Here is a 12685-nt window from a genome sequence, read left to right as displayed (position 1 = left end):
TGTTCGGGTGGATTTAATATTTCCTAATTTAACTTTTGCTCTACGGAAAAAGGGACTAGGAAGTTCAACATATTAAGGTCACTGTTTCGAAAATATTCTATCGTCTTCTTTCCTTGTTTTTTTTTTTTTTCTTTTCTCAGAGTCACGACGACATGTCGGCGACGCGTGATGGTAAAATAATTAAATACTCACATGTTCACGAATATAACAATTACGTTTGTGTCAATATCGCCAAAGACACTATAAAACGTAAATGTACCACTTTAAAACTACAATTATAATTCATCCCCCGTACACTGGCGTTCACACATTTGTCACACAATATTAATAACTAAAGTTTGTACACCTAAGACTGATCAAGGCGATGTCATAAATTTTAATTTAGCATGATGTGAAGTTTAATGATGATTAAGCCCTCCTGGATCTCATAGAAGTTTTGTCGGAGGTGTCGGGATGAACAGCGTCAATATAAATCCCGCTATAAATAATAGTTAGAAAGATGACAGGGGCTCGATCATCAATAGGCAAGAAGGTATTCAAAATCATCGCACTTCGGTACTTACAGATAAGGAAAGCTCCGACGAAGACAAACGGACCTATGCAACTTGCACTGAGGAGAATCGGGAACAGGACGTTACCAATCATCGGTCCAGAGCGACCAATCGACATCGCTAAGCTCACTGCTATCGTCCTGAAATTTAAGTAGAACTCGTCGCATCGATTCGAAAGATCTTTAGAGGCGGTGAATTTTCAAAGCGCATCTGAACTTCGGTATAATATTCTCAATGTAGATCGTTGTCATAAAAACCAGAACGAACCTCAGAGATGTGGGCATTAAGTCTACCATGTAGGTGACTATGGTCGTGGTAGAAATGCTCGTCAATGTTATATAAATGGCAAGAATCCCCAGAGTGGTTGTAGAATCTGGAGACCAATTCAACGCTATCGTACAAGCAGCGGGAATAGCAAAGGTCGCAACTGTAGAGAGGGAGAAAATTTTCAACAATGTTTACCTGGATCATGATGGCATGCTCGGGTACCGATCATCGGTGTAAATCTGAATTTTCCGTCTGGAAATACTCACGCAGCAGATTTTTCTTTCCGATTAAATTGACCACGGTACCAGCTAGGAGAAAACCTAACACGGTGCTGCTCGAAATGATCATAGAATTCGTGTAGACCTTGACTGGGACAGGGGGCTAAAAATAGAAATCGAGTTGCACGTCTCCGTCGTAAAAGTAATTGGATGGATAGGATGTTTTCGGGTGCACACTCACGATAACGCAAGTTTCCGTCATCGTCGTGTTCAATCCCGTGACTAGAGTAACGTTTGCAACACTTCGGACGCTTATCATGTCGCACAAGGTCACGGCGCCCCGACTCGGATCGTGACTTTCGAAGTCGTAAGTCTCTATCAGCGTGAAGAGTTGAGGCATCCACAAGCGTATCGTGTTCAAACTGCAGTTGCAATTATTATAGTTCTTTTGCTAGTTATGAGTTCGATACTACATCTAGGATTATATCAATGCGTCTGTATTCGCACGCACCTCAATATGCTTCCAAATTGGAGAATTGTGATCAGAAGAAACTGGCCCAAATACGGTTTCACGAACAGAGGTTTCACTTGATTCCAACCTTCCCGAGTTTTTTTCCAGAAAGATACTTCAGGTTTGACTCTCGATGGGTCAACCTGCTTTTTGTTTCCGTCTTGACTCAGGGATTTGATCTTGACAAAAATATACCGGATTAGATCAACAGCTTGGAATCCGAAACGACTCGTAGCAAAGGTGTACCAAAGTATTCGACATTACCGGAAACATCTCCGGTGGATTTCCGGTGTTCATCGCGTACATTTTCTGAAAAATTTTCAAGGCCCGTTCATTTTTACCCTGACTCATAAGGTACTTTGGACTTTCCGGGAAATGCAGTAACCCTAGAAATGCGGTAAGCGCGGGTAAACTGCAAACGAGGACGAAAATGCGCCAGGAGTTGTAGACGAAAGTTCCGTTGAACAAAGTCACCGACCAGTTTTGAGGAATTATCAGCCACGCTAGAGCTGCGAGAAATTGATTATCGATTTTTTCAAAATGAAAAATGAAAAATGAGAAAATAACTAATAATTTACCTGGTAGTATCACATTGCCTGCCGCAGAAAAGACAGCGGTCCAATAAAGAGTTGCCGATCTATATTTTGTACTGTGAAACTCTGCGAGATAGGTCATGGTGATTGCGAGAGGACCGCTTATCCTGGAATAGTGGAAATTATGACTCGTGGATATAATAATCTTTGGATTCCAATCATCTCTGCATGTACTTACACCACTCCACATAGGAACTTGAGGCACAGCATCATGTAAAAATTCTGCGACATGCTGCTCAGAATATTACAAATGGCGTCCGCTAAGTATCCGAATATAAGAAGAGATCTTCGCCCTTTCGTGTCAGCTAAAAATCCCCAAAAAAAACCCGAGCAGAGCATACCTGAAACATAAATTATTATTTAAGTCAAGAATTATTTAATTCAAGTCAAAATTACATTTTACATTCATCAGTTGCTGTTAACAATACCTGTGTAAATCACAGCGTTCAGCATCCCCTTCTGATTCAATGTCAACTGTAGGTCGCATTCAGCTGACGGCAGTAGGTACGATATGGTCGTGGTGTCAAAAACATTCGCACATATTCCGGGCAAGATTGCCAAGAGAATCAGGTAGTTAAAGAGTCCATATCCTAGAATGACAGAAAAAATCATGATGCCATGTTAAGAAAATAGAATGAGGTGATAATTTTCGTCTGAACAAAAAATCCTACCGGTAGCTTCGACGGCCGCTTCGAAATCCGACGACTGCTCTGGTTCGATGTTCACTGACAAACGAAGAAAGAAATATGAAAAATACACATTATTGTGAAGTGGATGATTCTCCTCAGATAGGAAATAAAAAATCACCATCAACCGGATCAGGTGGTAGCGATGTGGATGAAAAGGATATGGTGAACACCTCGTGCTTCGGTTTCGTTGAGTTTTGTTGGCTTTCCTCGGACATCTTGTTCGATAATTACTGAGGAAAAAGTAAGTCGAACGTCACGAAAAATAATTCAAACAAAATCGAACTGGCTGATACTGCACGTTGTGAAGTGGAAAATAAATAAATAAAAGATGCCAATGAAAATTCGGACAATATATACGATGAACATGAGAATCAGCAAGTGTTATATTGAAAAATACTGAAAATGCTGCGAATTCTATTAGCAATAAAATATAAGAAGAATATTTAGCACGTGTTGTGTAACTGACAGTGGAAAAACTGATTTTTAAAGTCCACAACACGATAATGAAATGAAGCACACGTAGAGCGTACGCAAGCAAAACTTATTGAATGAAATATTACGAGCGCGTGCCGTGGGAGTGACAATCATGAAGATTACCTCACAAGTACGTCTGACAATTTGATGTGTTTGCGTTAAAATCAAACATTGCTCTATCGGTTGTAAAGAACAGGAAGAGCACTAAAAGCTCAACTACAACTGCATAAATTATATTTCACAACAGCGATCAGATGACTGGCAATCCGCTGTTGAATTCATTATTAAATTCACCGAATAATAATGTTCTCCGATTAGTAAAAGTTCGTCTTCGCCAATCGTTCAGGTTTTCTAAAAAATTATTATTCGATACACATTAGGGTGTGTTCACTGTTCGAAATTTTTTTTCTATTATCTTTGTAATTCAAGTATAAAATCAAAAAATGATATGCTCTTTTTTTTTACTTAAAATTGAAGTTGAAGAAAAACTATAAGATATATCGAGTAATTTTAGTCGTAGACCCACTTTGCTTCGTCGCATCTATGCATGGAGCGAAATATTCGAATTTCTCGGTCTACGAGAACGTGGTATCCAGCCCGAGCTTTGCTGGAGTCAGGTAGCCAGCAGCGTAACGCTTTGTTGTGAGACGTCACCTTCAGGGCTGAGCAGAGGTGACGTCTCACAACAAACCGCTCGGGATATTATCCGTTCGAGCTGGGATATTATCCGTTTGCGAGGATACGTACGGCGTATCGACCAATAGGAGTTCACGGCGAACCCTCGTTTCGGTGTAAATATCATAATGTTCGGCAAAGTTCTGCAGCCACAACTTCGTCGATGGTAATCCACGTCCACCCCACTCGGTCTCGCTGACAGTGTCGATAGGCAATTTCGGGATAAGAATCTCTACGAGAAAATCGTAAGGGGTACCCCTTGGAAAAATCTCAAATTTTGGCCAAAAATTTTTATTTTTAAAAATTGATCGTATGGCACTTTTCTTACGTATTTTGACCTCAGGAACACGAATCTGGAAGAAAAATTGATCTATCTCTAAAATTGACCGAGTTATCGCCAATTTTCAGCTTTTTGGGGTCAAAAATAAAAAATTGATTTTTTGGTCTATCTCAATGTAATTTGAGATCAGGAATCCGAATCCGGAAGAAAAATTTATCTATCTGCAAAAATGACAGAGTTATCCCCATTTTTTCGCATTTTTTCACATAAATTTGAGGATATCTCGCAGGGAAAAAATCGTAGCTCAATTTGGACAACGGATTCGTGTTCCTGAGGTCAAAATACATAAGAAAAGTGCCACGCGATCAATTTTAAAAAATAAAAATTTTTGTTCAAAATTTGAAAAAATCGTAAGGGGTACCCCTTGGAAAAATCTCAAATTTTGGCCAAAATTTTTTATTTTTAAAAATTGATCGCGTGGCACTTTTCTTATGTATTTTGACCTCAGGAACACGAATCCGTTGTCCAAATTGAGCTACGATTTTTTCCCTTCGAGATATCCTCAAATTTAGGCAAAAAAATGCCTAAAAATGGTGATAACTCGATAAATTTCATAGATAGATCAATTTTTCTTCCAGATTCGGATTCCTGTGCCCAAATTACATTAAAACAGGTTAAAAAATCAATTTTTAATTTTTGACCCCAAAAAGCTGAAAATTAGCGATATCCCGGTCAATTTCAGAGATAGATCAATTTTGCTTTCGGATTTGAATTCCTGAGGTCAAAATACGTCAGAAAAGCATATTAAACCCAATTAAATTGATGATTTATTTTTCACTCAAAAATCGAATTTTTTTTTGCTTCTTCAAAAGTAATCTCTCGTACAATTAGCTCAGGAATCTAAATCTGAAAGTCAAAATTATCTACTCGTGCAATCGATCAAGTAATCATTAGGTGGAAAAAATTTTTTACCTGATATTTTCAGGTAGCCCACTCGTTTTTTGAATAAATAATTAATCAAGTGGGGTACTTCCAGCAATAAAAATTTTTTTTTAGTCCAAAATCATGGGAAACATCAAAAAATTGTCGATTGTGATTGCGTTTCACTCAACTTCAATTTCAAGTCAAAAGAAGAGCATATCATTTTTTGAATTTATACTTGAATTACAAAAATAAGAGGAAAAAAATTTTTCCACATTTGAAAAATTTTCTTTTGATATAAGGTACAAATTCTGCCCCCATGCTAAGAAAATAAAAAAAAAAAATGTCTTCTAACCCACCCAAATACACATATCACAGCTGTAACTCTGATTATTCCGTTGCGAATAAGCGGAGACGCGAATTCGAACTGAAACTAGCGAGAATGAAGCGATTTCATTAGAGTGATGTACATTGAAGCGTCGTAGGTCGTAGTCGTTGATCAAGGTTATCAGCTGAGTGCTCTTCAATAATATATTGGTAATTTTCGTAATTCGAAGTAGTTGGCATATAAATCAGACACCGCCGAAGCATTCTATGGTCGAGTTATTGTAAAAAGCTCCAGCAATTATCGCACCGGACAACCAATGCACCGTTCAACGGATATCTACCACGGCGATTCAATGATCGGTAATCCATTTTCCCGAACCGAGTGACAATACGTCAGTTTATTTGATCTTCAGCTTGACATTTCGAAAAAATGACCTCTGACACCACTCCTAATCGTGATAATTATTTCCTCTCTTGGGTATTTAGAGTTATTCGCTCAATCTATGTTCGCCCTCAGGCTGATCCCGCTTGTTGATGCCACATCGGCCCGGACCATTTGATAATATTCATTTTCTTTTTTCACCGCCAGAATCTGACGTTGAGTTTAATTGCACAAACGATGGACAGGAAAAAACATCGACGAGGTCCAAATGGTAATTTTCCTTATTGCAACACAGTTCATTTCACGGAATCGAACGCATACGACGTATACTTATACACAGATACGACTCCCTCGATATTACCTCGTATGTAGATTATATTATGTATTCTAAATTACGTAGGGGAAAACAGCTCTCGGAATCGATTCTACAACTGTCTGTACAACGGCGTATTTTCCTTATTTTCGAAATTGGTTACATCGTTCATGTATTTATTCACAGTCTGGTCAGGTCCACGTCGATGAATCGCATGCCAGTCTTCAATAGCCGACGATTGTATTGGAAACTTTGTCGTAATCAAATTTGAATGAGTTCCCGAATAATTTTCGAAAAATTTCGGAAGTCTGGTACCATCTTGCAATCACGCCTCCTAAATAAGCAATAAGTCGATCACGCTGATACAAATTCTTGTAACATTTTCCACGTGCACACAGTGTTACATAAAAAATGAGACAAAGAAAATTATATCACGGTACACGGTGGGGACGTAAGAGCACACTGCATTAAAAGTCGTCAAGGTTTGTTCGGTGTATTTATTGTCATTGCGAATAAATTGTGTAACAAAACGCGATGGTTGTGTGAATCAACTTTACTTACATGTAGAGCACCGCAGACTTCAGTAGTTGATGGACACGTGCGGCAGAAAATTAACATAATTTTGAATGAACTTTGTTTAAGATATTGAATGAAACTTTGAAAATAATACACTAATAAATAAATAAACGGTATCATAAACCTTTGATAATCGACATGGGTATTGGTCGAGCAACCGTTCGTCGAGTTAGCAAGTGAATGAGCTCAAGAACAAACGCACTGAATTTTATATCCGAAGAGTGTGGTTGGATTTGAGGTTTCAGTGGCTTTTTTCCTCAATCACACTTATGCCGTTTGATGTGGTAGTGGTTCGTTAGTGGCGGTACCGGTTACCGATCTTCTTCAGAATTTCGTTATATCGGTGATATTTCATCGAATCTTCTGGTCTGACAATTACAGGAGTCTAGATGTGTCCTACTCTTATCCGCATAATTCTGTTTTTCCTCTTGCGTCTGCATGTATTCAAAACGATTTGGAATTTTTTACAAAAATAGGAAAAATTTACTTTACAATCAAGGGCATACATCGTATTATTTGATGTAATAAAATACAAATTCAACGGTATCACCGACCAAAGTGCAGTTATACTTTTCTTATCTGGCACATAGTTGCAGCGAGAAATATGTTCATCAAACAAAGCAGAGCTTTATTGAGAAATTAATTCAGACATTAGGGAAAATTCTCAAGGTAGATACTCGATCCTACCGATTTCTACAGCTTGTATCAGACATCTCAAACTTTGTCATAAATCTTAGACATGGAATCAAATATACCTGATTCCTCGTGGATTAGTTTCTAGTCTAATGAATCGACAATCGAATCTAATGGGTAGATGGAAAACTTAGCTTCGTGGTATTACGTCTGAAATTCGGTATCGTTGAACTTTCGTATACCGATCTATATTTTCCTCGAGCATTAAGTGGTGTAGAGATACTACAGGTAGCTCGACGCATGTAGCTTCGGGCGGTTGTGCTAAAAATCTACTCGTGTCTTCGGATTTAGAAAAAAACCTTCTGAGTAGAATGTGAATACGAGTCGATGACACTACAGCTGCTACTTGGGATTCTCGCGGCTTTTCGCTCACGATCAGAATCAATTACCATACCTGCTGTAATACGGTGTGCGTCGTATTCTATGCCATATTGTAAATTGAAGCTTCAGTTCCTATGGAAAATTGTATATGTATATTATTCATGGTTGCGGTCTAAAAATATAATCGACCGACCCGAAATTCTAACGTTTGGAATTACCATATCAACGATTATGCCGTGAATTGACGGAAAAATAAAACAAGCATGTCTCAAAAATTTAACAATAAGAAAAAACATCTCGATCGGAATTCCTCGGAGTGTCTGAAACGATGATTAGATTGATAGATTATGGAATGCCCTCTTACCTACAGCTATATATAATCATCTTCGATCATTAATGAATAGCGGTAATTGCATTGGTTTTATTTATTCCACCGATTCTAGATCATCCGATCATTATGTTGACATGTTAGTTGTACATATCACGTGTACTGTACTTTTCATAGAATATGATGTTGTTGAGTAATGTGCATGCATGCATCTATATTGACTCAATCCAATGTTTAAAAATTTTCACTATTCTGTAAAGATAGCTCGTCAAATAGAGTTAATGCCAACTTCCTTAGAGTTAACTCAATGTAGTGTGGAGGTGCGTTATAATTGTTTTTCTTGTAATCCATCGCTGATTGATCGCTAAGTATGCACGGGTAGAGTCTACATAATTATTAGTAATCGGGCACATAGATTGCGCCTGTAATAACTTTATTCTGGGAAAGTTTTTTTTTTCTCTCATTACAACGGGAATAATAACGTCGAGTTTTTTGTCTTTTTTTTGTGTTCTTTGAGAACTAAAAAATTTATATACATCTACAGCTTGTTATATTTAATTGTAAGTGTGCATCGGCTGGCGATAACTTTTTTGACAAATAGACCGAGTTTTTGAGGAAATAAGCTCCATAATAAATATGTTTTTACATTACATCGCAATACATAAGTATATCTTGCACCCTGTGATCGTTGCGCCTTATTATAAGAGGTAGCAATTAATTAATGCCGCGTGTAGCGTCGCGTTGGGTTGCAGACATAGAAAATGTATCATGTGAAATGTATCGTTCAACCTCACTCTGCAAACAATTCATGTGTATAAATATTTGTTCCTTTCACATCTATGCTTTCACATAATAGTGTCTATATTTTTTATCAATAATTTGTTCCAATCGATCCATGTATGCACAGGTGTTTTTTTTTTTTTTTTGTGCAGATGAGATCATACGACTAATTAATTGTCACTGCACTGCCGGCTTCCCTAGGCAGGAAGAAGCACAAAATAGCACACGCTGTAAAAATAAAAAAATCACAGATGAAAATTCAGTTCTTCGATCGGACTTATTACCTCTTTCGAGTCATTGTCGATAGCGAAAAGAAGATACACGTACCCAGGGGCACACAGGCCATTATGCTCATTGTTACCGAACAATCAATGTCGATTAAAAGAGCTATCAAATTTGCGACAGCTGTTATACCCAAACGACCTGTTACCAAAGTGATGCAGACCGCCATAGTTCTGAAAAAATCGTTCATCATTCAGTTATACAATAAAGCATAAAAATAAATAATTCCGTGATTCGCACCTCAGGTTTGTCGGGTACAAATCGACGACGATTGAATTAAGGAGGCTGAGACAAACGCCAGAGATTACGTGGTAGATTATCATCATCGTGGCAATCATGGGCGTCGAGTTGACGAATAGAAGACCGAGGCCTGCGAGCCCGCTGATCGTTTGAGCAATGACTAAAATCGTATTAAGAAAAAAGATATTTCAGTAGATCAGATAATTGCAGTGAGGGTTTCAGAAATCGAAAATTAAAGACGTCATGTTCAAGGACTCACTGATTATCGTCTTTTTTCTCAATACACTGACAATGAAACCAACTGATAAATAAACTATCAGACTCGCTCCTCCAATTGTTAAGGTTTTTATAAACACGCTATCATCCAAGTCCCGGTGACACTCCTCCCCTACGGATTCAGAGGACGCCGTCGTGTTCGCCGCAACTTCCGGCGTCTTAACAGCGTATGCGTCGCATATCGAAGCCGGGAGTCCTGGATGTTCACCGTTGAAGATCGCAATTTGATTCAGAAATTCCGGCATCCAAAGGTACATCCCGTTAAAACTGAAAAAAAAACGGCAATGAAATATCGCTTCAATTTCTTACACCGTGCAAGGCAGCGTTTTTTGGAACTATTATTTTTGGAATAAACTGCACCTGAAGAATATTCCAAATTGCATCGCGCACACGAGAAGTGTCGTGAATCCGTAAGGCTGCAAAAAAAGCGGGATGGTTTGATCCCACATTGTCCTGAGAACCCTCATCGTGACGCCGGATTTAGCGAACGTGGGATCTTTGCCCAAGTTCATGGATGGTGGCGCAATTATTTCAGAGATCTGTGAAACCAACAACGATTGGGCTAGTGCGATAGATTTGTGAATAACATATTTCTCCATATTTTTTTTCTCAGTTTGAATAACTCACCGGATATTTTCCGGCGTCTTGACCTTTGTTTAAACGGTAAACGTTTTCTAAAACTTCGATCGCTTCGGGTGATCGTCCCACCATTACTAGAAACTTTGGACTCTCCGGAAGACGTAGTAGACCGAGAAACGCAACAAATCCCGGTATTCCAAGGATTATTACAAACAAACGCCAGGATCTGAATGACATGCCAAACATGTCCAGATCAAAATCGAGAGGGAGAACCGCCCAACCGACCCCTGCAAGGATTAATCGCTAGGATCTAGTGCAACTAAATATTAGGTGAGAACAATTTATCTGAAATAAAAAGTCCGTTTAGTACCTGGCATGATGAACATGGAGATTGGAAATGCAGTGCATGCCCAGGCAATAGATCTCGACCTGAATTTAACGCTAGAAAATTCTCCCAGGTACGAATAGACGGCAGCAGCGGAACCGGAAATCCTGAGAGCGGTTCAAAATCAAGGATTTGTCATAGGCGGATTCGGCTATTCGACGTTCGATCGATCTCTACTCACAGTAAGCCCACCATCAGTCGTAGAAAAGCGAGCAACCACAGATTATTGGCAAACGCTGACGCAAAACTGAACGAAGAAGCTCCCAGGAGCGATATTAACAAAACCTTTCGCCTCCCTGTCGTGTCCGCGATTATGCCCCATGTGTGAGCGCTGGTTATCATGCCTCAAATTCAATTCAAATAATGTATAATTAGCAGTGATATCTATTCGAAAGTTTGAGACGACTAATTTGATATACCCATACATATTGATTAATAAGATATTTCAATTACAAGCCATGCTACTTTCATTTCCACATATATACCTGTGAAAGTCGCACCGGTCAAAATTCCTTTCTGCCCCGTAGTCATTTTTAGATCACATTGAGCTGCCGGTAAAATGAACCCAGTGCTCATAGTCTCAACTATAGAAGCGCACAGACATATCGAACAAACTGCTGTTAGGCCCCAGTTGAACTTCCCGAATCCTTGAATGATGAGATTAACTTGTACGGTATAAAACGTGAATTATTGACTCTTATGATTATAGGTATAGCAACGTTTTACATGACGAACGGTGGTCATTATTGAATTCATATAACGAACCTGCTATCTCCAAAGCTTCTTCCAATTCTGCACGTTCTGTACGCCGCTGCGCCGGTTCTGTAAAAAATGTGGAGAATTTATTTTTTATCACTATTATATCTGCACGAATTCCATTATTGCATGGAATGCACAAAACATTATTAGTTCATTAAGTCATCCGCATCCTTTCGCAATAGCTGTTATTGTTCACAATGTTTCTGTCGGACGTATTTAATTATTCATTATTTTTGTTTTACCACATCGCCACTTATTAATTCATGATTTTCATCCTGCATCGCTCTAGATTATTTAGGGGAATTATGAAACCCCCTGCGTTATCGGGGTACCTGAACAATGCTTGAGTCACGATCGCACTTCTCAGGAAAGAAGCTCCATTTTAATTATCTTATTTAATAAAAAGTTGCGGTATATTGAATCTATTTTTTGTCACGATAGCCAATATTGCTGAATCAGCATTTATATAACGGAGTCGTCAGCACTAACGTCCTAATGTATGAAAAATATTCGGATGCCACGGAGTATTGAATCCAGAAAAGCGTTGGCAAATTTTCAAGAATACTTATACTTCTACAAATCAGCGAGAAATAGAAAATAGTTTCTCAATTTCAGCTGAATAAGGACGAATGAGATCGGTGGTGCGCGAGCCCATAGCAGATGGGGGAAGGTTGAACTCACCTGCAATGGCATTCTCCATTTACGTTGACAATGCCACTATATGAGTGTAATAGTGTAAACTGCAGTGTTGCACAAAGGTAAATCGTAAAATGACGTACACGTTCACAAAAAGCGTTGATTTATTACGCACTTAACGTTACTCTGTTTTACAACTAATGATCGGATTCCAAATTCATCCCTGCTAGCCAGTCTCTTGGGTCTTCTCGGTCTCGGAGGTTTCTTCAAAAAAGGGTGGTGTCAAAAATTGTGCACTTCGTTTGAATTGTACATTGATTTATTACTACCGCAGTGCTCACTAACTACTGTGCCAGTCAGTACGATACTACTATCGGTGTTCAGAAAATATGTGTATATATTCTACCTCACGAATAATGTTGTGAAAAACTCTATATAGCCTCCAGTCCCATTAATGTCAGGGTTTACACCAGCCGGTTCTCGACAGATCAATTTTTTACTACTCGCGTCCAGAGAACGGTACGATGTGTACCAGAAAATGAAAATTGCTCAATTAAAAAGGACTGATAATATCGCACCGCTGTTTCGGAATAACTAAAGTCAGAGAACAACTATGTACACAAGCCTGA

General features: G+C 38.7%; 2 protein-coding genes across 7 annotated transcripts; both read right to left on the bottom strand.

Moving 5' to 3' along the window:
• Positions 1-84: 84 nt before the first annotated feature.
• LOC105688639 (synaptic vesicle glycoprotein 2B-like) lies at positions 85-6974 on the bottom strand. Of its 5 annotated transcripts, XM_012405108.3 has the most exons (14): positions 5539-5696; positions 3427-3654; positions 2948-3059; positions 2812-2865; positions 2569-2730; positions 2319-2481; positions 2126-2247; positions 1812-2056; positions 1548-1726; positions 1278-1458; positions 1085-1199; positions 819-978; positions 564-691; positions 85-478 (listed from the first exon to the last, which is right to left on the bottom strand). In XM_012405108.3, the coding sequence occupies exons 3-14, from the start codon at positions 3042-3044 to the stop codon at positions 426-428; spliced, it is 1659 nt and encodes a 552-aa protein (XP_012260531.2). In that variant the 5' UTR covers positions 3045-3059; positions 3427-3654; positions 5539-5696; the 3' UTR covers positions 85-425. The 5 variants fall into 5 exon arrangements, with proteins under 5 accessions (XP_012260531.2, XP_012260532.2, XP_012260535.2 ...); XM_012405109.3 differs by lacking the exons at positions 3427-3654; positions 5539-5696 and adding an exon at positions 6763-6974; XM_012405112.3 differs by lacking the exon at positions 3427-3654 and having other exon boundaries at positions 5539-5559.
• Positions 6975-8979: 2005 nt separating this feature from the next.
• LOC105688640 (synaptic vesicle glycoprotein 2A-like) lies at positions 8980-12677 on the bottom strand. Of its 2 annotated transcripts, XM_048656530.1 has the most exons (12): positions 12463-12677; positions 12102-12320; positions 11427-11483; positions 11147-11308; positions 10843-11005; positions 10647-10768; positions 10325-10563; positions 10058-10236; positions 9681-9964; positions 9422-9581; positions 9227-9354; positions 8980-9127 (listed from the first exon to the last, which is right to left on the bottom strand). In XM_048656530.1, exons 2-12 carry the CDS (start codon positions 12118-12120, stop codon positions 9066-9068), a joined length of 1575 nt encoding a protein of 524 aa, XP_048512487.1. In that variant the 5' UTR covers positions 12121-12320; positions 12463-12677; the 3' UTR covers positions 8980-9065. The 2 variants fall into 2 exon arrangements, with proteins under 2 accessions (XP_048512487.1, XP_048512488.1); XM_048656531.1 differs by lacking the exon at positions 12102-12320 and having other exon boundaries at positions 12463-12675.
• Positions 12678-12685: the final 8 nt, after the last annotated feature.

The sequence above is a fragment of the Athalia rosae genome, chromosome 6 (assembly GCF_917208135.1).
Source record: "Athalia rosae chromosome 6, iyAthRosa1.1, whole genome shotgun sequence".
Lineage (NCBI taxonomy): Eukaryota > Metazoa > Arthropoda > Insecta > Hymenoptera > Athaliidae > Athalia > Athalia rosae.
This window is presented reverse-complemented; position numbering and strand designations above follow the sequence as displayed.

Coding starts and splice junctions, on each gene's coding strand:
- LOC105688639 (XM_012405109.3), bottom strand. CDS start 3,044: ATGTCCGAGGAAAGCCAACAAAACTCAACGAAACCGAAGCACGAGGTG. Junction 2,866..2,947: donor ACCACCTGATCCGGTTGATG/GTGATTTTTTAT, acceptor TTCGTTTGTCAG/TGAACATCGAACCAGAGCAG. Junction 479..563: donor CGTCGGAGCTTTCCTTATCT/GTAAGTACCGAA, acceptor TATTATTTATAG/CGGGATTTATATTGACGCTG.
- LOC105688640 (XM_048656530.1), bottom strand. Junction 11,309..11,426: donor AGAAGCTTTGGAGATAGCAG/GTTCGTTATATG, acceptor TCATCATTCAAG/GATTCGGGAAGTTCAACTGG. Junction 9,965..10,057: donor CAATTTGGAATATTCTTCAG/GTGCAGTTTATT, acceptor TTTTTTTTTCAG/TTTTAACGGGATGTACCTTT.